We start from the raw sequence: 26917 nt of genomic DNA, 5'->3' as shown, positions 1-26917 counted from the left end.
AAAAAGTAAGGGAAGAAAGGGATATTGAAATAATTATCCTTGTTTATAAACGCTAAGTGCCAGTGTTCAGTGATTATAAGTGACTTAATGACCTTATTGTGGCTACATGCATTTTGTAGCACCATATGTCACTGAAATAAAATGAGGCTTGATGAATAAACAATTTACCCAAGTGATCTGGAAGAGATCAGGAAACATATTTACTGTGGGCCCCCTTTACACCAGGTACTGTTGTTTCCTGTTATTTTTTTCATTTAATTTTCATAATTCACCTATTAAATGTTAATGTTCATGAGAGAAGGAGAAAAGAACAAGGAAGGCAGGAAGGTGCATTACATACCTTCAGCTAAGCGAAGGCCAAATAATGATATTTTTACTAAGATTTCATAATAGTTTGAATAAAGAAAAACGGGGGAATGGCACACTGAAATACTATTGTTGAGCTCCTAAACACCAGAACTTTAGCAGTCAATATATTTATAAATGCTGGCAGTAAACAGTGTTAACATTATTATTATTTTTTTTTAATTTAGAAGTTAGTTTTGGTTTTTTAGTTGAGTAAGAACTGTGAGAGAAAGTTGTCTAGTGGCAATATATATATGGAACATATTTAACAGTCACTATAAGAAAATAAACTAATTTAACATAGGACTGGTCTTTCATAGTGCAGGGCAGATTAAGGATTCAAACCTGATTCCATATGAATCCATATCTCTGATTTCAAATAATACCAGAGATGTGTTTTTCAAAAACCCAAACGGATTTTCATCCCTCTTGAAATATAGGTGGAGTACTTCAGAGATTCACACACACAGAGATGGCAGGGCAGATAAAATAAACAGAAAGGACTATTCAAAGATATCAATCTACCAAAAACAGAAGTTAAAACCAGGAATGGTTTTAAAAATAACATCAAGCTTATAGTTATCTTCTTTGTTTAATTAACGACAAGAGAAGTACAGCAAAAGCAGACTACAGAAATCCACACATTACCAAAGGAGAAGAAGTACACTATTTACAGAATAGTTTGAAGCAAGTTTTCTTTCAGTTATGAATATAAATGTCCTGGATTCTACCATAATCTACACAGATGTGGCATTTCATAATGGTTAGCCATCACTTCCTTACTCCAGCTTTCCTCACGTCACATGTAAAGCAACAGTAAGAAAAGCTGTAGCTTTTTCAGAGTGATAATCAGAAATGAAGTGTTTCACTAAATGTCTCAAGAAAGTAAAAAGAATATTGAAAAACTTTTTTCAGACTCCAGACTCATAAGGTTAAATAAGTGGAACATGACTTTCTTAGTTTCTTATATCTTACCAACTGACCTTGGAAACTTGCACACAAAATATAATGGATATTTTATTTACTTATGTTGTCATTTATCATTGAATGTTTATAATAGCGGGGTATACTGTAGGCACTCAATAAACATTTCCAAATAAATATATGGATAAAGGATAATCTAACAACGTAATAAATATATGCAAAATTGCTGAAATAGATTATGGTGTTAGGTGACTACAAACATATCATAGGCTTCAAAGAAAGCCATGCATTTTTAAGGACAGACTCAGAACAGTGAGCAAATCCTAATGGTCCCCAACATGTACAAAAAAATACATACAGAAAGTTGTCCTGGCAAGACTTGTGGGGCATCTTTTAGAGCTCCAGGACTTGTTGGAGAAATAACAGAAATGGAAGGTCTTTCCATCTTCTGAGATTCAAAGGAACTTGAACCTAAAATGAGAAAAAAAAATAATTTGTAGTAACATTTATAATATATGTGTAGGAATATTTTTTATAAAATGTTAAATGCATCTGTTATTTGTATAAAACCATAATTCAATACCATCAATAACAGAACATACTTCCAACTGGATAGTCACAGAAAATTATCATACTGTCTTCTTTGGTTAATTGCCTATTTTAAAAGTATTTATAATGATATAATCAAATATTATATTTATTTGCTTCAATTTATATTGGTTTTCTACATTTCTGGAGGGTATCTGTACAGTTTAGATTCTTGCATAAACTCACATATGGGTGAAGGCTTCAGGCTTTACTGATAAGAAAGATGGTACCTGTTATTTTAATTATCTTGGCCAAAGAATCATCTATTATGAACTGTCCTTGCTGAAAGTAAAATGAATGCACATATAATATATGAGCCAAATCTAAGCCTAGAATTCACCACTTTTAAAATAAGATTTACCATCTATCTCAGTTTTGATCTTGAAATGTATCTTCTGTATGTCTGAGAATGCTGTCTCCAGTGACTCACCACAAGTGACCCACTTCACCTTTGTGTAGAGGAGGCTGGCTGTCCACTTAGCTACTCGGTGAGGCTTTCCTCCCCTCTTTTTTAAATGAGAGGTCTCTCTTCTCAGATCACTCTTAAAGTATACCTTGACATGATCCACAGTATAGAATGCCTATAGAATGCTATTACCCCAGCAAGTATAACCTTAAACCCACAGTCATTGAAAACTTAGCTTTACTGATAAAACATTCATGGAGCATTGCCGGAGGGTATGTCATCCACATATTTTTTTTCTAAATACACACAAATTAAGTCTAAATTAAGCCGTGTAGCATCACTCTGTGCCCTGCAAAGACTTTAAGAAAGAGTTCTATAAAATTCTTTGTTATTACGCTTCTTTTATCAAGGATCCTTAGGATAATTTTTTCTTGGGTCTTAGTACAAGAACAGTATTGCTTCTAATAATCAGTCTGCTTTTAGTATTATATCAGTTTCATTTTTAAATAGTATTGACACTATAAATTATGCAATTGGTCCCATTTCCTTCTGTGTATTAGTTATCAGAAACTTCAAAACCAAATATGGGTTCATCTAGCAGGTATGCATGTTGGTAGGCATTTGATATACCTACCTAATCTTCAGCTCCTTGTTTATCCCAACCATATATTTTCCACCTCCTTGTAACAACGATCACTTGGATCACTTGTTTTCCTCTTAAATCACCTTGTATTTTGTATTTTGTATTTCCGTAAGATGGGGTCCATAATAACACTTGGTCATCAAGCCCAAGGTATTGAATTTAATATCAATCCATTGCAAAGTAAATATCTATCACTTCCACATTCTCACTGAAAACTTAATTACCAGTCTAGACTTTACTGCACACATTGTCATCTTCTATCACGTGGAGTGTCTTTAAAGGCTATGTAGATAATTCAACCCTTTAGCCTCACTGTCCCTTGACTCCCTTATATCCATTGAACTTTACCTCTACTCCACCTACTTACTTCCACAATCATACCTGACACTGTTACGCTGTTTTTAAATTATCTGTTAGCATGTATATTTCCTTCACTAGAAGTCTAGCTCATGAGACTGAGCTAATTACCAATCAGACTGAATAATCCAGTGTAACAATAAATTTTTACGTACAGCAAATAGAACTAGTACTGTTATATTAACTGAGCTTTGTGAAGGTTCTGACTATTATGATGCAGAAGGTATACTGCCAGTAAAGATTTTTGTGTAACCATCACAAAAAAAAAAAAAAAAGGTGGGGGGGAGGTAAAAAAAGAAAAATCTTAACATAGAACTTTGGGTTTCCAATGATTGTCATAGTTGTCAACTTCTGCTTTCATTAGAGATAACCTTAGTATAGTAATACCAATTCATTTATATCAAATAATTAAAGCAAATGATAAATCTTTATTCTTTAATTTCATCCTATATATATCATAATAACAAATAAATCTTAAACTCACTGGACTCCAGTGGAGGATGGGAGCTCTCAGGGATCCGTGGAATATCACTAAAAGAAATTAGGGTATGGTGAAAATCCCATTAGCTAAGTTACCCTCCCTGAGGCAATCACAGCCACATGTATTTCAGTGGTGTGAACAATCCTTTTGGGTCTTTACAGGTGTGGAAATGGACAGGAGTTACTATTAAGGCAATTACTAATATGCATGATTGTCAAACACCACACACACACACACACACACACACAAACTGCAATAAAAATAAGTTTTTATATATTTAACAGCAAAACACTTCAACATGACAACAATCAGACTAATATTGTGGCTAAAACTACCACAATATTTTTACTACCAAAACAGTAGGTTTTGGAAATAAAAAATGTTAAAGGTAATATTTTATTTCAATTCTAGAAAATCAAAATGACACATTTTACTAATCAGTAATATGCTTTACAAACACATCTGAAAGAGTTTACTGAATGAAAGGGATGAAAACATTTCTTGATAATAAAATAATATGGTGAATATCATGGGCAAAGTTAATAAAATGAAAAGGATGAATTGCTTTGGAAAATAAAAATGGTTCAAGCTTGCAACAAAAAAGCTAAAATATTTTATATATGTGAATATATAATTCATATACACATATATAACCCTATATAGAGATTTGTATCTCTATACTGAAGTTAGCTAAATATATGGCCATTTACTGTATGATTAGAAAGTGACTTGTGAGAACACCCACTCCTGTCACACTCACAAATTCCTCTGAATAAATGTTTAATTATAACCTCAGCTTAATCCATTATCCACTGTGACCTTAAGAACCCTGGACCAGCTTGTTTTGGGAAGTATACTGCATAGAACTATTTTACCTCTGGTTTTTCAAAGATAGTTTAGTATCAATTTAAGGAGATTAACAATATGTAAGTATTAACATGACATATTAAAGCAGACTGGAGTTAGTACCAACAGAATTATTAGAATAATGTTAGAATATTATTTTAGCATTTCTAACCACTTACCTGTGACCTAACTTCACTTTGATTTTGAGTTTTCTTTGGACTATTGTGTGTGTGTCGGCAGGGGTAGAGGGCAGGGACAGAAACAAAAACAGTTTTCTCTGATTATTTTCTGGACTCATTTTCACTTTTTGTGCAAAGTAATTTTCATAACCACCTATAGTTTATACTTCTTACAAAGATAATACGTCCTGTGTTATGTATTTTATAAATACATTTTATACGTATTTTTATAACTAGTAATTTGTATAATGTATTTCGTATGATAATTAAGAGACTAATTTGCAATACTTAACACAACAACTATTTGAAGAAACCAACTATTTCTCTTCTGCTACCGTTTTCTAAATTTATCTAGGCAAATAAAAGTAAATTTTTAAAAAGAAACGTAGAAGCAATTAATTTTTAGATAGTACAACTTCCCTGAAAACCAGCCTCAAAGTCAATTATGAAAATTAGAATTTGGAATCCTAAAACCAGGTACAAGCTTAGGATTTGTATGTGTCTGAAAGATTGTGGAGAAGTTGTAAAAAAATTTTAAAGTGATTTTGAATCAAAATATAATAATGTTAATTGCTTCAGTAATATTTTCAGGAATAAATTTCCACATTTACAAACATGTCTTCTTAATTAGTTCTACAAGAAAGGTGACAGAATAGTTCTAATACCAATTGTAAGTATAAATGCCAAGAATGTTATATTTGGTAGGCTAGCAAAAATGGTTCTTACCTCAAGATGGCAGATATTTCTTAGACCATGTATGATTCGCAGAATTACTATGCCACTAAACTGTGAATAAATTTTGGTTTCTGCTTTAAATTATAGAACTACATTAAACATAATTATTAAATATAGCTAGAATTATTCTTCTAGGATTCTAATAATTTCTCTATTAACTGGAAAGTTGATGCCAGATTTGATTTTTAAGTATAATCTTTGCATTCCATATTTCCTACAATTTAGGGTTTGGCTATGCAAATTATGACTTTTTAAATTATTTTCATACAAAGGTAACAATCATGAAAATGTTATTCCAGTCCACTTTAATTGTCTGTTAGTTTTTTTAAAAGTTACCATAAATCAATATTTTAGCTGATTACTTTTAAACTACTACATATCTGAAAGTATTTGGCAATGTGTACAATACTTGATTTTAAATTATTTTTTGAAACTTTTGATTCATTTTCCAATTTACTTACCTCTTTTCCAGCCTCATATTAACCTGAGCACTAGAACACAGGTCATGTAAAACTAGCATAAATTATAAAGTGTTGCTATTTAAAAAAATTTTGCATGGAAATGTACAATACTTTTGCAAATGTCTTCAATGTTTACTCTTAATAATCACCACTTAAAATTATTTATAATCTTGCTTTTATTTTAGAGTTTATATATATTAATATTATTCTTTGAAATACGTGATCATCTGTTTTCAGTCCTTTGAAAAATAGGATAATTATATTTTCTTCTATGTTTTGCATTGACATATATGCATGAAGACAACAAAAATTAAAGGCTATTACTTTTTCAACATAAGTCCTGAATTAATGGCTCTGTAATATTTTAGACAATGGGGAAAAAAAAGAGGGATTTATTTCCAAAAATATATTCAAACATTAAGGCAACGATCAGGAGATATTTCAATATGTCTTCCAAAAAAATTACAGACTGGCAAAAAGAATATTCTGGACTTTTGGGTTAGCCAGGAAATCTAACAATGTGGGGGACCCTACACACAGATTAAAAAAAAAAATTCCCATTGGCTATAGAGAATTAAATTATGCTAAAAACTGAAGTTTAAAAAATATTATACCAATTATTATGACCATTTTTTAAAAAGTTAAAATATTTCACACTCGATTTTAAACAAAAGTTGGCACTACCCATGGGTAAAAATATAGAAAAAAATACTCTCTTCTTAGTAAAATAATAAAAAGTTCATGTAGACATGAAACAATTACGGTTTTAAATGTCATAAGATGAGTTGTTAATGACTTCTTTTAAGGAAATACTACTAAGTTAAATTACTAAAAATAGGTCTGCCATTAAAACAAAATATTTTTAGTTTATATTTCACTTCTGAAAATATATAACAATATTTTTTGATACTACAGTTGTTAAATTGTGGAGCTTCTAAAATGTAGTGAAGAAAATTCAGTATTCAAGTTTAAAATATTAAGAAATTTAAAAAATATAAAGTGTATGCCCATAATTGAAGAAAAACTATCCATGTTATTAACATGTACTGTATGAATGTATAAAGTTCTTTTTAAAACCCTGCTAATACATGTAATTTACTAAACTTAAGAAGTAAGTTTTTTTAGCCTTACCCAATAGGCCTTGAAACAATAATTTCAACTTGAGGTTCTGATTTTGATTCTAAAATAATGTTGTAAACTTCTTCATTTGTAGCTCCCGGCAGGGGTTTACCATTCCATTCTAGAACTTCATCCCCTTGAATTTAAAAAAAAGGGTATTTTTTTACCTTATATATTCTGTTTATTTTTCTTATCTTTTCTCTTTTTTTAACAAAGAAATGCAAAACATATACAAATAGTTTGTCTAGGCTCTGCTCTCAAAAGCAAATGGACTGACATATAATGTCAGCTAAATGGTTCTTCTAAACACTTTTTTCTTTTCTTTCTTTTTTTTCTTTTTCTTTCCCCCATAGAATATTACTGGTCACAGGAAACAGTACAATACAAAGCTACCTTTATCTTTTGAAATATACCAGAAATAATATAAAAAATAATCTCATGCTATGGGATGGAATTAGCACAGCCTATTTGGAAACATTAAAAAATAATAATTAGCAGCATGTCCTCCATATAATAAATGCAGGCAGCTCTATATGTGAAAGATTCTTATTTAACTCTGGATAAAGTCCTTTATTTTTGGTTGAAATAGCAATTAACATTTATTAGCATGAATTTTCCAATTGTAAGTCATGCTTCATTGTCTTCACCAGACGCACAACAGAATAAAAATGCATGAAAGGATTTGAATTCATACCCACAGGGCAACGCAGGTAGCTATGGAAAAGTTACAAAGCAAGCAGATGTAAAACTGTTGCATGACAGTTAACCCACTTCCAGATGTTCATAACACACACATTCTATACATAATATATATTGTGAGCATTAAAGTAAAATTAGAAAATATTTTTAAAATATTTGAAAATAATAAAAAATTAATACAATACTCATTCATTTGTTAAATACTCTAAGAATCCAGGAGAATAATATAATGTTAAAATAAATGAGCTAATAATTTATTGTTGATATTTTAACTAGGGATTTTACCATAGATCATTTGGGAAAAACTTTATTTTCATGAATATTTAGAGCAGTTTTAGATCCCAAATGTTTCTCTCCTTCAATTCACAACAGCAGACTCAGCTGAAACACCCCAACCTCAATGGTACTTTAAGGTGTCTTAATTTAATTGTTTCTGCTCATCTTATTCTCAGTACCTGTAATGATTTAGTAGCTAATATATGCTGAATTGATAGATCAATATAATTTATATATATAAATATATATACATATAATAAAAGATAAATATGTGATATATATATGAAAGATAACTGTAAACATGAGATGTTTCAGTTTGTAGGTATATATATATATATATATATATATATATAGGCAAGAGAACTGTAAACAGATGTTTTCAGTTTGTTTTTTTAAAGTAGAAAAATTTTGTTTTGCTAGGACTATTTTAAAGTATTTTTTCCCAAATGTTTGCTTACTCAAAAATGAAAACTAAATATTTGAAAAGCATATAATGCTGCTTTGGTTTGGTAAAAGAGTATGGTTAACATTAATAGTTAAGGGACTTATAATTGTTTGACCTAAGAAGTTACACAGCAAGGTGTTTTACATAGGCAATGAATACACTTCAGTGTTAAAAAAAGAAATAAAATATAATTACAAATTTAAAATATATTCAGTCTTTTAAATTTGTTTGACCAAGAAAAAAAATAAAGTTTACATCATGTGAATATTGTATGTTTATGTGTATGTGTGTGTATGTATGTGTGTATGAAAAAAATACTTTCTGAAACAATATTTACCCTGATATCTCCAATTCTATCATGTTCCATTTCATTTTTTTTAATTGATGGATGTAAACCATTAAAGTGACTATACAGTAATGAGTTGCAGTCAACATTTTCAAAAGCACTGAATTATAAAAATTCTCCCCTTTATAGACAGCAATCAGAAGCATAACTGTTAATATCTTATTAACTTAATACATGTATTTATTTACAAATCAAAATATCTTAAACTAGAGGGTGGTGTCTTTAACAATATTTATTTTTATACGGATAATCTCTTCAGGCAGAGATGCAGATTATAATGATGCAAATAAAACAGATTTCCTCTGTCATTGGTGGGGGAGACATACAGGAATTAATATCTTTACTAAAATGTTATACACAATGATAGGAGTTCATCTGAGGTAGAGAAAGAGAGCCAGGTAGTGCTAGGGAGATAGTACTTAGGTATTGTTCCAGGTGAGATATTAGGAAACACTTTACAATTAAGGCAACTTTAGATGAGTTTTGAAGTATGGAAAGGACTTCAACAGGTACAGCACAAGAGCAAAAAAGCAACCAGATAAACAAGAGGCATGGACCAGGTCTAATAGGTGGATAGCTTGCCAGGGACCTATAAGCACACTGCGATGGCTAACAGGTAAAGTGGATGGTAATAGAAGTGGCTGGAATGGTTAGTAGAGGACAGAACTACAGAGCTTTGACTTAAGCAGATGATGACTGGAGACTGTGAAGACTTTTAATAAGGAGCACATCAGTGTCAACCTTGTTTTTGATAACTAAACCAAGTAGTGGTATAGTGCATGGACTTAAGGGGAAGAAACAGTACAGAAAGCTATGGCAAGATTAAAGCAAGATTGCAAATGCTGAACAAAGGTCACATTAATAAAAAAGCACAGCACTGTACAGCCAGTGATGGTTATATGCAAATAGAAGGAAGACTGTTCCTAAATTATAATGTAAATCAAACAGAATATATGATCTAATTTATTAAAATACTTCTTTCAAATGCATCAATTGCTTTTAGTGAAAACTCCACTTCTGTGTTTTACAGCTATCTAAGCTGAGCTTTTAACATTTTACATTTAAGTTTCTCAGGCTCTAGGCACATAAGGGTGTTAAAAAATGAAATTAATCACTAAGGGATATTTTATATAGAAAGACCCCTTCACTGACTTTATTAAGTAATCCTCTATTAAAATACAAAGACAAAATCAAAAGCCATTATGTTTATAATCTGATCTGCAAATTCAGATTTCTGTAGTTACATTAGAGCATTACATTAACTCAAGGGATTCTTATACTTTCTAAAAAAGAGATTCATAAACTTTCTAAGGCATGTTTCTCAGTCTTTAAATAAGCAAAGGCTCAGTTTATTGACATAGTCACACCTGATTGAGTTATTTTCTTATTAAATCATAACTAGCCCTTGATAAAAAAAAAAAAAAAAAAAAACAGCGTACTGTACCTCTACACATCTTCAAAGCTGTATATATTGCAGATGAAGAAAAACCTCTGATTTGGATTTTCTCCCTATACAACACCTGCATAGGAAGTCTCTATTAAAGAAAAAACCTAAATGATTTTGAACTGATATCCTGGTAATCAACTACAACAAAAATATCTTTAACGGTTATAGAACACTTTTCTCAAGGTCTCAGTAATTACAATGTTAAGGTATAAAAACTGAAAACAGCCTAGAAATGTTCTCTTTCTATGTGCTACGGGTTATTAATCCTCAATTCTGTAGTTCAGCTTTCTCTGTTTTCTTTGTAATTGTCTTTCAAATGCATAGGCAGACACTCCAACCGAAAGATTTCTACAAAACCATGAAGTAAACTGGGAAAAATACGTTAATATGATTTTAACTAAAATGAAGAGTAAATAAAAAAAACCAGATTTTAAAGTGTGTTGCTACTGAATATGGTACATGTGAATATATTAAATGATTTTATCATATTACGTTAAGGTTACAGAGTAACATAATGTAAGTTTCCAAATACCAAGAAGTAGCACATCTGCATGAGTATAACACATGTCACAATAAAATTAACAAATATTTTATTATGTAATCTGTGTAAGAAATGTGATTATGGTTGTATTTTACTAAAAACACTGCTACTGGTTAAGTGTTTTGGGACCACTATGGAAAACTTTAGTAATTATAATAGTTTAAAATATAAAAAATTAATTAGTGATATTATTTTTTCTACAAGGCTAAATTGTTTTGGTTTTTGTAGCAAAATTATAAAGTCATCTACAAAAATTTGTGATGCTGCAGCATTTTGCATCTATTTACTTTTACATGAATAATAAAAGATTCCTAATCTTTCTCCAAACTGCCATTGATGCATAGTTACCTATAATTGCAGTAAATACCCACGCCAGGGGAAAAAATCTTCACCCATGCACTAAAATTAGTTATTTATTTAATTGACTTATTTGTAACTTACCCCACATTGAAAACCACCAACTCATGCAAAAAGTACACATTGTTTAAATGTTAAAAAGAAACTTTACCTGCTCGTAAGTGTCCAACTACATCTGCAAGGCTACCCTTCTTTACTTTGGTGATGAAGGCACCAAGGCGTCCTAAGTCAGTCATTTTTCCTCCAACAACCTGAATAATAATAAATTTATAAGTTCCCAAGATTCATATTAAAATATAAGTTTATTACTTTTAGGAATTAATCATACAGTCTTTTACAATGTATTTAGGATTGAGTGTAGGCACATTAATAAAGTGAAACATATTTTTGATTAAAGGAGTGGCAGTATACTTTTAAAAAGAAAACATCTCATTATATTTTAGATGATCATGTGTCCCAAGAAAGTTCATGTCCTGATTACTTATACTGACCTAACAACACAACGGCACCAAAAGTAGTGTTTATCCTTAGAAGACAAGTGCGAGGTCTTTCCTACTTACAGAAGTGTGTGACACAGTTTACATTAGGGTTCATTTTTCTTTATCCTCCAAGTTCATGCCTCCTATTAGAATTAAAGTTCTATATGCACATCATGCCCCATTGTCACATCAGATCTTTATCCCTTCTGTATACCTTTAAGTAGGATATAGGTCTAAGACATAAAGACTATGGATTCAAACCAAGAATAGGCCACTTCTGGGAAGCAATTTACCATGGCACAATGAGTAATAGCCTAAGTTTATCTCTGCTACTGACCGTCTGAATGACTTCACCTGAAATACATATTCTAAACTAACTCCTAAAGTCTGGGTTATATTACTGAATATTTAACACTTTCACCTGGCTTTTCCACTGTAACTAAAACTAAATACATCAGAAAGTTTCTAAGTTTAATTTCTCCCAATGCAGTCACCAAGTGTGTATAAATAAAGGTGCAACACATGTTCTCAAAGGCTGAGGCTGATCCACCATACTTTGGGATATGCCCATTAGTGGAGGCGATCAGAATTATTTCATAGCAAGAGAAATAAATGTTAATAATGAATAAGGTGATACTATTAAGTGCATTAACTGAAGAAAAGTTTTAGTTGGATTAATAGTCAATGGTTTTGAAGAGGTCAAATTATCACACGACTATAATATAATATCTTAGCAAATAATTTTAAAGCCCATCTTTGATTGTTTCTCTAAGTTTCTGAAAGCAAATAAAACTATGTGATTTAGCACATACACACATACACACACAAATAAGACAAAATGTGCATATATATTTTTCCTATAATAAAATATAATCTTTTGCAATTTGTTAGTTTTTCTTTATATCAGTTGGATGTCAGTTAATATTTTTAAAAGACACATTTTACTCTTTTGATATTACAATAAAGTCTATTGTACTTAGGAAACAATTTCTTTAATGATGTTTTATGTTGTTTGTCAAGATAAAATAAAATTATGCAGTCCACATAATCTAACTTTACTACCATCCATTAAAACCTTCTTAATGTAAAAATCATCCTTGAACTTCATACTGAGATAAAAATTCTTTATTTTCCTATACTTCATGGCAGTTTCCTAACACATTTGTAAGCCATATTATAAAATGATTTTGAAATATTAATCCAGATAAAAATACTGTATCTGTCATAAGACATCAATATATGAAGAAGATACGTTCACTAGGTGAACTGTATTTTGGAGAAGAGAGGAAGATATTTAAAAATCGTTGTCAGAAATTTTGTTGAAGTCAGGCTGTACTGTAATCCACCCTTAAGAAACATTTTAAACCAGCATACTTACTTTCAGACCCAGTAATGCACCTGATTCTTTGGGCATGGTTGTTCTCTTGTTCAGAATAACACGTCCAATTAATCGGTCCCCCTCTTTAGATGGTTGCCACGTTACAGGATGCTATCAAAACATGGATAAAGTTTAAAAAAGCTAAGTGGTTTTCTTTCCTGTAGACACATAATTATTGGTTGTACCAAGATGTGATTTCCTCAGTTAAAGGTACTCTAGAGGAAATTCTTTATTTTGGTGGGTTCTACCTTCAACTTACAACAATTTGCATTTGTAAATGCAGCTACATTTTATTTGCAGTAGACTCTTGAACTAAACAGATCTAAGAGTGGTTAGCAACTAGGTAAATCTCTAAAAAATTGTTCTGAAATGATTAAAATGAATTAAACTTAAAACATATCTGCTTATAGAAAGAAAACTTATTCTATATTTTGAGTTGTTAATGTTGATATCATTAACCAAATAATATCTCATTTATATACAGTCATCATTTAATAATTGCTTCTTACTTAATTTAAAATTTGTTATGGAGGCACATTGATGGCTCAGTCGCTTAAGGGACTCACTCTTGATTTTGGTCATGATCTCATGAACCCTGAGACTGAGCCCCACTTTCAGCTCTGTGTTGACAGAGTGGGGGTGGGAGGGCTGCTTGAGATTCTCTCTTGGCCTTTTCCCTGCTTGTGCATGCTCACCCATGCATTCTCTCTCTCAAAAATAAACTTAAAAAAAAATTTGTTATAATTATTCAGTGATTTTTTTTCCCTTCTAGACTGTACTACTTTAAATGAAATGAATATTTTCTTTCTTAAAATGTATAATGGAGGGCGCCTGGGTGGCTCAATCAGTTAAGCATCTGATTCTTGATTGTGGCTCAGGTCATGATCTCATGGTTTGTGGGACTGAGCCCTGGGTCGGGCTCTTTGCTGACAGCAAGGAGTTTGTTTGGGATTCTCTCTTTCCTTCTCTGCCTCTCCCTTGCTCGCTCATGCATGTTCTCTCTCTCTCTCTCTCTCTCTCTCTCTCTCTCAAGATAAATAAATAAAATGTTTTAAAAAATGTATAACGAAACAGAGTAAGACTGCTATCCATCACATGTCAAATATAGATAGGACAATGAACAGTACACATCATCCCTAAGCTCCAACTTTCATTTCCCAGAAAGCTTACCGAACTAATAGGTGATGTTTCCCGGCTATGCCACGTGGCAGGATCCAACCAGTAATAATCCAAGTCACCTGCACCATGGGGGAGGGGGGATGAAAAGTGCAACGCTTTAAAGTGGAGAATGCATCATTTTAAGTATGACTTCTTCAGTCTATAAAGTAAAGGGTTATGAACATCATAATCTTGAGTGTGTACATACCAGAATGATACACCCCTGTATTGCAAAGGCTGTGACCTGAATCATTGGAATGAATGTTACAAATGCACTTCATACTATAGACTACCTTTATTCTCATAAATCAGCCTAGAAACACACATAAAAAGCACTGAAAGAATTGGGTTAACTCACTCCACCTTCCCTCGAAAGACTATCCATGCCAAGGCACAGCCTGCCATCTAGTGATGCTGAAAAAGTTTTATTCAATGAACTGAAATAAGTATTAAAACTTAGTGTCTCTCTTTCTACTCTTCTGAACTATATCATGTTATTTCAAAATTAGTCTCTGGTGTCTATCGTCTTCCCTCATTAGCTGACACTAGGACACACATTTTAGCACACAGCGCTGAATAAATTTTCAAGAATAACTTTTAGCAAGAGTACAACACAACCAACAGAAAATCCAATTGTACTAAAGCCATCAGAAAGACTTTAAAAAACTTCACAAATCCTAATTTTGTAAGCATGAATTTATGAGCCTTTAATTTTGATTTTTTTGGCTTAAAAATATAATATTAAAACACCTGAGAAAAAAAGGAAAAAAATAACAGAAAGCAGCAGTGCTCTCAGTATTTGCACAGGAAAAAAAGGAATGGGTGAATGTGAGAATAAATTATCTCTTACATTTTAAATATTAGATTAAATCAATGAAATTTTTCTCCTGATGTATCTTTAAAGAGAAAAAAATTAAGAAAGTGAGTAAAGCACACTAACTAATAGTGACATATCTAGCTGAGTGTTGGGAAAATATGTTTTTCTGGTATCTGTGAAGATCACAAGCAAAGAACTGTATGTAGATGACAGGCATGGCAGATACAGTCACTATAAAAGAAATGTGATAGAAAATGTAAAAATGTTTAAAATCTGCAGGCATAAAAAAACCTATACACCTAAGTTTCTTAGTAGTTGCTTCCCTTTCCTTTTAAAATAGTATCTTAGAGGGGTGCCTGGGTGGCTCAGTTGGTTGAGTGTCCGACTTCAGCTCGGGTCATGATCTCGCATTTCGTAGGTTCTGGCCCAGTGTCAGGTTCTGCTTCAGATTCTGTTTCTCCCTCTCTCTCTCTCTGCCCCTCCCCAGTTCGGGCACTGTCTCTCTCTCTCTCTCACTCAAAAATAAATAAAACATTAAAAAATAATAAAATTAATAAATAATAGCTTAGAAAGGCTGAAGGAGTTTGTTATATATACAACAAATACTAAAATGTTCTTCAAATGTGTCATATACATAACAGTATATTTTGTGAAGGGTTGAATATTAGAAACTGCATTAACAGAAACTATATTGTTAAAATTCACTACACACAGAGTCCAAATCCCTTTCAAAATCACATACTTTAACATGTGTACATGGCTTGGTGTCAATGATTATCTTCTTCTGAACCACCTCAGTTAATTAAATACAAGGAAATTGTAAACAAGGTTTTTATCCCTCTTTTATTTGTACTGTTTTTAAACTTCAAAAGTTTTTTTATTAATTTTTTTCTTCGAATATAAGTGACACACAATGTTACATTAGTTTTAGGTGTACAACATAGGGATTCAACATCTCTATACCTTATGTTGTGCTCACCACAAGTGTCGCTGCCATCTGTCACCATACAATGCTATTATAATACCACTGACTATACTCCCTGTACTTATTCCCATGACTGACTCATTCCATAACTGGAAGCCTGAATCTCTTACTCCCCTTCACACATTTTGCCCATCCCTGCCTACTTACTTATTCTTAAAGTTGCTTTTGTCTTTAGTATTATGACACTGTTCCCTTGAAAGAAAAACTATGTATAATAATAATAAAATTGCAATTATTATTAAGTAGTAACTAAAAATATCATTCAAAAGATTATTGTAACTCATAAAACTTTTTCCCTAAAATTTCATATACTTAGGAGTAAGAAAGACTGATGACTCCTTAAATGCTGACTCAATTTGAAATACTGTGACAAATTAACAGAACACAATATTTACGGGGTTTAAAGAAGAAAATTAGTCATTAAGTTGAAAGTTGGACTGCTTTGAAAGTCGTTGAGGTTAAAACAATGGCAAAATCCAACCCATTTTAAAACTTCAAGGGAACAAAGTTTTTTTATATCCTTCAATTACTTAGATCTTAAAAACTACACTCCTTGGGATCTTTCTCTGGCTCATGCTTCAATTCCTCATACGGTGTTTCAACCCTGTACTTCACTCACCTTGTCATAAGTAAATCTAGATCTACATATCTGATTAATATTTCCTGTGCAGAAATTAGTCTTTATATGCAAAGAACCAAAGCTGATGTTTCTGGTACGTTTGGTGATGATACCAAGCACACTTTAGTATAAAAACGCTGCTTTCAAGCAATGGTATCCTATCATCTATAAGCTTTGTATAATTATGATCTTAAATGGAGAGTCTAATTTAATTTGTTTAAAATAGGATAATTTTGGTCATATATAGTGTTGATGTCTACTAAAAATTTCTATTAAATGAAAATCTAAAAGACATTCAATATTTTAGCATACAATATTTGTATATATTTTAATGTATAATTACACTTTTTCACATCCTGAATAGTTTCTAACAGTTTTCTTATCACAAATGTCATTATCACCCATTAAAATATAATATTTTTGCTTAAAGACTTATGAGAAATAAATTCTAAAATCTAAATATGTAGTTTTAAACTTATTTGTTCTTTCCATGTAATTACTAAATTTTAAAGATATTATTGAATTTTTAAGTACTGTAATTTGTATTTATAAGTCATATTTCTCTATTATTAATGGACTAAGCAACACTCACCAAAACCTCCTCCTAAAATATTTAGAATCTAGTATTTTATTAATATAAAACATTTTCCTTGATTATCTTTCTAATAGGTGATTAAAGAGATTGATTTCCAAGTAGCATAGCTACAAAATGATAAACTCATGGTATTTGCTTAAAGACCTGATACAAAATCATTTTGGTTCCAATAGTCAATAAAACTATAAAAGAATAAATGCACTATTATCATCAATTTAGATCCAGGGAATATATCAGTCTACTGAAATGGCTCAAGTTCATAAACAGCTAAAATTCAATAATGTGTTATAATTTTGAGTATTATTTTTTGTTAAAACTTTAAAAACAAAATTTTATCCCATCTCTTGTGAAAAAGTAATTAATAAGTAAGCACACAACTTTCATTGCACAAATGAAAGTCAGCTAAATGATTCCTGAACCTTCTGTAAAGAGAACCAGCTTTTCCTAACACAGGTTATTACCATTAGAGGATATAACAATGTATAAATATGCACCTCTATGATTTAAAATTTTGTATCTTGTGATATTTAATGTCAAAGCACAGTGGATTCCAATAAGACGAATCAAAGTCATTTGAACAAAAATGCTTTCTACATCATACAGATGCATAACTGTGTATGAGTATATTAACATTGTAAAAGGAAAACCATTAACTCTGATTTACAAAATAAATATCTAACAATTCACATGATAATTACACTCGACCAGGTGGAATGTGTATCTAATGTGTAGGTAGCAAAAGAAAGGTTATATACATCAAAGCTGTTATGTATTAGAAAATTTGGAATTCTTTTCTATTTCCATAAGAAACATACAGCATACTTTTAACCTCATTATAATGATGGTGTTAAAAGATGGCACTCAAACTGATTGAAAGATTGACTCACAGTAACTGCACAATTCCAAATACATATCCTTAACTATGTTACCTGTCATCTCATTCCTATATAGTACAGATTGTTGTTATCCAAAGAAATTATAAAATTCACAGACCAAAAATCGGTAGAATCATCCTTCCCAGAGATTTCCTATACCTCTTAAAATATTCTCCTCTTTTATTTTTGTTTATTCTCTATAGTAGGATGTGTGTTGGGACTAAGAAAAATTAAATAAATCCTAATATATTTTATTACAGCATAGCACATAGACAAATTAAAATACTGGGCAAAAAATATATTTGTTGAATGTATGCAGTGCACACACAAAAACCACTCAAGTTCTAAGAATGAGTTTTTAATTTAAGACAAAGTAGGGTATTTTTCATACTGAGTACCATGGTCAACACACATGAGTTAATAAATATTGCTTTGGTTATAATGTGATAAAAATGTTATACATTTGAAATCACTTAAATATTTTACAAGGGCATTCTTTTCATAGATAGGAATTAAAATCCAAAGCCTAAGAACTGAGATAAAAATCTTAACTTCTGATTAATATAATGAAAATACCATTTTGAAATAATTTCTTCTTATTTTAGAAACCTATTTCAGATAGTCCCATGCCTACAAAAGGCAAGTGTGTCTGCTCCCACTTCTAAATTAAAAATAATAGTGGAATGAACTTTGAAATAAATAAGCAATAATTTGCTATACAGCAAAATCCTACAAAGCCTAATTTCACTTAAGTTAAATTAGCAGTCATGGATAAGAAACAAATATTATTTAATAGGTCTTAGAATCCAGGCATTAAAATAAAATGGGAAGACATACTTGCTAAATTCAATCATTAATCATATAATCAGTGAAATATTAAAGTCTAAAAATAAATATAAATACCATGTGTAAGCAAAATCAGTAAATTATCATTCACTACAGAATTACTGACAGTCTAAGTTCCTAGGATAGTAAAAACATTGTTCCTCAAATACTTTTTGGTGATTTTATTCAAAATATACACTAATATACACTACACAATCTGACAGCAAATACTGTACAATTAAGGAACAGAGATTTGTGTCCCTTGAGCAATAAAGCTTGAGGCAGGGCCAGAGGCATTCCCAAACCACTGGTCTTCACAAGAACCTCTTCAAAAATTCTAAGTAACATAAATTCCAATTTCTGGTTTTGGTCCAGGACACACACACACACACAAGGTGCCATTTGCTAGAAGACTTACATTATTCCAGTCTGTACAGATTCACTAGAGTGGCTGTTCTCTAAATGCTTGTTAGAAATTTCACTTTCAAAATTCCCCTTTGTTAACAATGAGCTCTGCTTCTATCAGAACCAACAATACCATTCTCTCTTGGGTGTATAAATTTTATGGTTCAAGGAAATGCAAGTTTTCTTTGTTAATTTGTTATTATTTGTTAAGTTAATGAGGTGCCAAAGATGCTTGTATTCAGAAACATTTATACTCAACAGAGCCTCCAGAATTGAACTACATCCAGTGAAAGGTAAGATATTTGTGTAAGGGTCCATGGTGCCATCTTTGTTTAATACTTTTAGGGCACGGGAATATAGGCTTAGTACCTGATCTAGAGTTTCACTAACATATTTGGTGGAGCTGATACTTCTCTGGTTATTATGCGTATTTTTTTGTGAATTTGAGAACTAATGGAACATCAACCGTATTGCCACACAATTCTACAAAGCAATAATGTGGAACTCAGAATGAACACTCTGGTTGAGCTCTGAGCTCAGTCATTCAGATAATCCCTCAACTTCAGAGGTAACTCCTATAGCATTCCATTGTTCTTTCAAGGGTAGCCTGAGGTGAAGCACATGAAATTGCTTTACAATCTATAAAGCACCACAGAAATGCAAGTTGTTTATTAGAGTGTAAAAATAGACACTAAAAAGTATTTCCAACAATAATACTGATAAGCCCTTCTGTCAATTCTAATGCAATGTAAAAATTAAGAAACTGCCCCCATGGTTTACTTATTGAAAACTTAATCAGAGGGGCGCCTGGGTGGCTCAGTCGGTTAAGTGTCCGACTTCAGCTCAGGTCACGATCTCGCGGTCCGTGAGTCCGAGCCCCGCGTCCGGCTTTGGGCTGATGGCTCAGAGCCTGGAGCCTGCTTCCGATTCTGTGTCTCCCTCTCTCTCTGCCCCTCCCCCGTTCATGCTCTGTCTCTCTCGGTCTCAAAAATAAATAAACGTTAAAAAAAAAAAAAAGAAAAAGAAAAGAAAACAGAGAACCTCACTCTATTTTCATTCCTCTATTAACAGCATTATATCTTAGCTGAAACTAATAATTTACGTTGTTTCTTATAAAACATAAAAACCAGCTATTGTGCAAAAAGAGCATGTACTCGATGTTACAGACCGATGACTCTATTCCTTACTCTGCCACATTCCTGATAATATCCCTTCATGTCTATAGACCTTGCCCTTCTCTATAAAATGGAGACAATGCCACTTTCTTGCAAAAGTTTCATGGGGATTAAATGAGATATGTTAACTCTGCTAATTACAAAGGACTTTAGAAATGATTTTATTATGTAACTATACAACTGAAATTAGGAATATGAAATCATGGTGTTAGAGATCACATTTATAATTAATTAGCTATCATAACTAAAATATATATATAAAATCAGTAATATTTGCAAAATGTACTTTGAAATAGGCTTAGAAAAACGTTAAAGTCATTTTGTTTACAGAAATGATTAATCGGCCTGGTGCAAATGGATGCTCAAGTGTTCAAAATGTGTGAATATTTCTTTAATCCCAATTGCTAAAGGATGAGGAAAAGAGCCATCATATACAGAAAAAGTAACATAAAACTTCCTGTTTAATTTCCATAAAGCCAAGGGAAGCCTAAGGTATTAAGAAAATGGTTGTTTTTATAGTACAGTCAGGTGATCTATATGCTAAGTATACAGATTAATCTCTAAAAATATTTGGACTGTGAAGTAATTAATATGATCAGAATGTACAATGTATCCTTAATGTAAAAATAAATATTTCATCATTTCTTCTTTGATCATATTTTTATGTGGGAGAATAAAATATACATGTATCAGCAAAATATTTGTGACTGAATTGTTCTGTATCATGAAACAAGTAGGCTATTATATCCCTTTTTACATTTTTCTTGATGACTCAAGATACCCTTGAAAATGTCTTCTTAAAACCAGCTTACTTTATACTTTAAAAATTATTTAGTACAAGCATCCTAACTTCCTAAGATTCTTTTTTCAGTTTATATTCTTCCTAGCCAAATCATCTAGAAAATAACTGTAAGTTTAAATATGCATTAGGGTCACCCTGGATGATGGGGTTTTGGAAAAGCACAGAAAATTTTGTATTACTTTAAGTAGGCTAAAGGATATTGAGAAATAAAAAGCTATTTGAGATAGTTAACATTGGTCATGAGCTTAATTTTTCCTAGTTTTGAAAGTATATACACTTAGATTTTTGAGACTACATGAAGCTTCAGGGTTCGGAAACACTTCCAAAACACCATGATGTTCAATGACATCCTTATTCTTTATCTCTGCACTGACCTGATGTTGCAGGACTCAGAAGTCAATAAATTAAAATTCCTGAGAGTTTTGAACAACAAGATAAAACCACACACACATACTCACACACACACACACACACACCTTTGTGCCTTAGAATAATGTTTATGGTCTTCAGGAAATGCAGATAGACTGTATTTATTATCTGTATTAAATGACAGTAACAATGTATCTAAAGAAAAGTCTAAGGTCATTGATTGAGGTTAAGGCAAAAAGATGCCTACATATAATAGTTTAGAGAGGAATAAATTTCATGTGTAAATATGGTTTGAAGCCTAACGACTGAGAAATATCTTTCGTAGAACCTAAGTATATAATAGTAAAGTACCCTGGATAGCAAAGCACAAAATTAACAATCTTAGGGAAACTATTTTCTTTCTTCCAACACAATGATTCTTCATAAATAATAATTTTGGAAGTGCTGCACACAAGAGGGAAATATTTTACTGCAACTTTCCAACTGACCAGGCTTCCACATTGACACTGAGTATTCCATTCACGTGGGAGAACAGGTTGTCACGTGCAAAGCCTCGGAATAACCAGCCAGGAAACCCTGTGGAAAAAATCGGGGTTTATATGTTTTCATTGTTTGGGGACTGGATGTTAACCACAGGTTTAAGAAATTGTAGTGCTGGGCAAGTTCACAGCAGAGACATTACAAGAAAGCACTCTAGATGTAAATATATTTGATAAAGGAAAATGTTAGTTTTTATCCAGACCTCACACCCAGGCAACACTAATAAAACAATATTAGTTTGCAATAATAATTCTGGAATGTCAACTTCTATCTGCCCCTACATCCCAAAGACATGGAAATAAAAAAATATGGAGACACATTATCATGATTTTAGTGATATAAATAACAATAATAATAGCCAAATGATGATAAAGGTGAATTCTAAGGGTATACAGAACAAAATGGAAGCACTTATGGGGGACTGATATTGCTTATCATTTAAAAATATGTAATAAGCTATAAAATAGTAGAAAATAAATATACTCTTAGCAAACATTTTTGGTAATACAAACATGTTTTAAACCCAGAGCGCTATCAAAGAAAGTTACTGTAAAAATTAGGGTTCTTCCCTTTCTTTCTTTTTTTTTTATTTGCTTGTTTTTATGTTGGCTACTCAAACAATTTATAGATATATTAAAAGACTTTTCTTTTTAAGTTGGATATTCCTTTGTTGGCAGTGGGAAATCATTAGACATAGAAATTTGGAGAACATTTTATGCCTCAACAGTATTCTAGAGAAAAATGTTAAGTATCCATATTCATAAACCTTCAAATTATAGCCACAGGAAAGCAGCGCAAGGTCACTGTCTAAATCTCTGCCACAGTGCAAAAGTGGTCAAGCTATATAAAGCTTCCAACCATACTCCAATTCCGTATGATGGAAGATAAATCAGGCAAGAAAAAAGCACAGAAGGAAGGAGCAATATTCACAATGGATTTAGATCACGTCTACACTTATTTTTATAAAGCAAACTAAGTTAAAATTGGTCAAAGATTAACCTACTGACTCAAGAAAGGACTTCTCTTCCAGAGTTTCTAAATATTAAAGGGTTGGATAAATGAGTCTAAAATTTTGTTTCCAAAATAGCTTCATTTTAGATAACATTTTCATAACAGAAGTTGTTACTTTAAAAAGACTTAAAGGGCCCAACATAGTTTCTTGGCTGGGTCACAGATGCTCTCCTGAGAAGAACGGGGTGGACTTCTATTCAGGAATGCAAGGCAATCCCATGTCCCATGCGCCTGGCTGTTTCAATCCACAATTTCCACAATTACCCAGCTGCACTGAGCTACTCCCAAGTGCACTTCAGAGGGAATATATTTAGGAATACAATGTTTCTCCGGTGTTTTTGAAATCTTTTAGCTTAAAGCAATAGTATCTACAGAGGTCTTTGTGAGGGATATGCAGTAAATCAATTTAGATATTCTACAATCTAACTCTGAATTACTCCAGAACATCACACAACCATGCACCTGGAATACACTACATTTCTATACAGTCCCTTTCCCCTCACTGCCTCCACAATTCCTTCCATACATTGTCCCTGAACATATGACTATAGAGATCATGGTGATGATGTCACTCACAAGGATCATGCTCTGATGATGATTATCTTTTCTGTGAAACTACACAAAAGAAACTTCTCTCTGGTGTCACTATCAGGAAAAATTAGTGTGCACTTAACTGGTTTATTTTTATGTAGTGGAAGCTGAAGTTTTGTAACTGATGTCACTTTTCTCGAAGCATGTATGTTAGAATGTTTATGGTTAAATCTACAGCCGAATTTTCTACCCTTATTTTTCCTCACCAATCTTTTCTACACATTTTTAACTTATTTCATGTGGCTCTATTTTTACATTTTGGTAGGTACCTTAAGTTACTTTCGGTATTAGGGTAGACTTTAAAGCAGGAATTGAAATAAAATTAAATGAATATGCACAAAACATATTTTAATATATTTATTATAACTGCTTTCATTAAATACAGAATTTTCCACCCATTAATCTCAAAATACCTTTGATTCAATGAGAAACAATGTAACTAAAATACAACTGATGTACAGGTGTTAGTTTATCCACAGCTTGAACAGCAGAATTCAGGAAATAGGACATTATCTCAGCAAATTACCGATTTGGAAATCTTGCAAAAAATGGAAAGTGAAAAAAAAAAAAAAAAAGGCTTCTCACCTAGCAAATAAATCAATAAGTAAATAACATCACAAATCTGAGTTCCTAGACTTTATTCCTCCAAAAACCCACTAATTTTACAGTCACAATCCTAAGAGTTTCTGTTATTCAACTCCACAGGACCACTGAAGATGCATATTGTCCACAAGGAAAAGCACACTGACAGTAGTAAGAATTCACAAGGAAAGGGGCAGGGTAATCAAAAAAAGGGACAAGAAAAAAAAATCAAACACATTGGTGAAGGGTATACATGCTCTCAATGCTGTGATACCTGAGTAGCACGATGAACATAGCTATACTAAGGGGCAACCTAATAACAATATCCATTATGTTAACGGACCAAAAAAAATTACTTTATGGCATATAAACTTTAAATTTTTTTTTCAACGTTTATTTATTTTTGGGACAGAGAGAGACAGAGCATGAACGGGGGTGGGGCAGAGAGAGAGGGAGACACAGAATCGGAAACAGGCTCCAGGCTCCAAGCCAACAGCCCAGAGCCTGACGCGGGGCTCAAACCCACGGACCGCAAGATCGTGACCTGGCTGAAGTCGGACGCTTAACCGACTGCGCCACCCAGGCGCCCCTATGGCATATAAACTTAAAAGAAAACAGGATGAAATATCCTTTTCAGTTTTCCTGGTTTATTTAAAACAAAAAATGATAGATTAATATACAATACTGATCAAAAAGATTTTAATTAAAATAATGTAAACAAATAACATCAATAACAACAAGCTGGTTGGCAAACGTTTTGCATATAGGAAAACTCAGCTATTGAGAATGAGTTTTCACCATTCCAAAATTAAATCATTACTCATAAAAGCAACAAAAACAGACATGTATTATTTATCAAATATTGCTTTAGTTTTATGGTGTATTAAAGTAAGGTTTCAATACATAATAAATATTAATTCTTATTTTCTCCCTTTGAATGTTCTATTTCTTGACATTTTGTGAATGAAGTACAAAAAATGGGAAATACAGAGTTAATTGTTCTTTGTAAAAATTCCTACACACAGAGTGGTTTAAATGTCTTCTAAATATTCTTAATCAAAATTAATGCTTTTTTAAGTAAGAGCAAAGCCAACAAAACTTGTCTAGGGGATGACAGTGTAACTGAATTAAACTGTGAATTTATAACTATTTGGTGAAAAAAACTGAAATTGAATACCACTATTTGCACTGATATTTAAACTTTTCAGTGACATTAAATCTGAAAATTTACATTATTCTTTGAACTCTTTTATGAAAAAGATCAAATTGTTACTTCAACACTGTTAATTAAGAATAATGATTTTTCACATGTATTTTCTGATACAAATTTTATAAATCTGTAACAAATCTTTCCTAAGTAAGACATAGTGATATCATTCACAAAGATAGTAAATATTGTTGGGGTGCCTGGATGACTCAGTTGGTTAAGTGTCCAGCTCTTGAGTTTGGCTCAGGTCATGATCTCACAGTTCATAAGTTTGAGCCTGCATAGGGCTCTGTGCTTGGGATTCTCTCTCTTCCTCTCTCTGCCTCTCCCTGCTTGCACTCTACCTCAAAAATTAACATTTTTTAAAAAGGTAGTAAATATCTTTAAATATTTTCTCCTAATAAATATGAGTACATTTAAGATTGATCAAATAATTCCAATGATTTTACCAACTCAAGATCATTATACTGCATCTGATTTCCATATATATCAACCCAAATTTTAGGGTGTCTTACTGATCACAGCAAAAATGAACCGAAGAAATGGATGAAAACCATGAGAAATATCAAATTATTAGTGTGATTATAATATCTCCAATATTAAGAAAACAAATTATAGTTTATCCTAATCTTTCCCACAATATAAAGGCATATTTATTTTATATATACTTTAACTCAAATTAAACACTCATCTCCATTTGAAAAAGGAAAGAGCCAGTCAACTGGCATCCCCTAAACTCAACCTCACTTTCTATATGGTAAGACTGTAAGTAGCATTTAGTTTTAGGTATAAAATTCTTATTATTGATGTTTGATATATATTTTATTGATGTTTATAGATATTTCAATAGATTTCGAAATCTGTTGCAACTGTATTCTAATGACTAAAAATTCATTTTTCAAATGAGAAACTATATTACACCAGCCTGGCTATTTGCGTTTTTTACTGTTGAAAAGGATAAAAACAATGAAAAGACAACATCTTGCTAGACTTTATAATTTCATGTATTACTAAGAATTTTTATAGTTCCATTTGTTTTCCAAAGTGATACACTAATAGTTTTGATGACAAAAAATTACACACATGCACACACACACTCCAGATCTTTGGGCCTACTATAATCTTTGTTCGGTGTAATTATCATGCATCATATTTTAGGTCAAACATCTAGATGTGCACTTAGTTCACAGGCATGAAAACTGTACCCATTTCAATTTAGCTTTATAAACCAGCCTAGGCAAATGTGGAGAGTAAAGATGGTATGTCCAAGACTCTGTACAGCAAACTCAAAAGGGACAGCTTCAAGCTA

The 26917-nt window shown here is 31.8% G+C and overlaps 1 protein-coding gene across 49 annotated transcripts in view; it reads right to left on the bottom strand.

Annotated features, from left to right (window-relative positions):
- Positions 1 to 26917, bottom strand: part of RIMS1 (regulating synaptic membrane exocytosis 1) — a 490562-nt gene that overhangs the window by 164489 nt on the left and 299156 nt on the right. For 47 of the 49 annotated variants that reach the window (XM_019830859.3, XM_023254106.2, XM_023254107.2 and 44 more), the window contains 6 exons: positions 14223 to 14290; positions 13053 to 13163; positions 11347 to 11446; positions 7097 to 7220; positions 3748 to 3794; positions 1628 to 1740 (listed from right to left, as the gene is read on the bottom strand). In XM_019830859.3, coding sequence (XP_019686418.3) covers positions 1628 to 1740; positions 3748 to 3794; positions 7097 to 7220; positions 11347 to 11446; positions 13053 to 13163; positions 14223 to 14290 — 563 coding nt within the window. Of the gene's footprint in view, positions 1 to 1627; positions 1741 to 3747; positions 3795 to 7096; positions 7221 to 11346; positions 11447 to 13052; positions 13164 to 14222; positions 14291 to 22165; positions 22254 to 26917 lie in introns of those variants that run through there. The other 2 variants (XM_023254114.2, XM_023254115.2) reach the window with 1 other exon arrangement.

This window comes from Felis catus, chromosome B2, assembly GCF_018350175.1.
Source record: "Felis catus isolate Fca126 chromosome B2, F.catus_Fca126_mat1.0, whole genome shotgun sequence".
In the NCBI taxonomy this organism is placed as follows: Eukaryota; Metazoa; Chordata; class Mammalia; order Carnivora; family Felidae; genus Felis; species Felis catus.
This window is presented reverse-complemented; position numbering and strand designations above follow the sequence as displayed.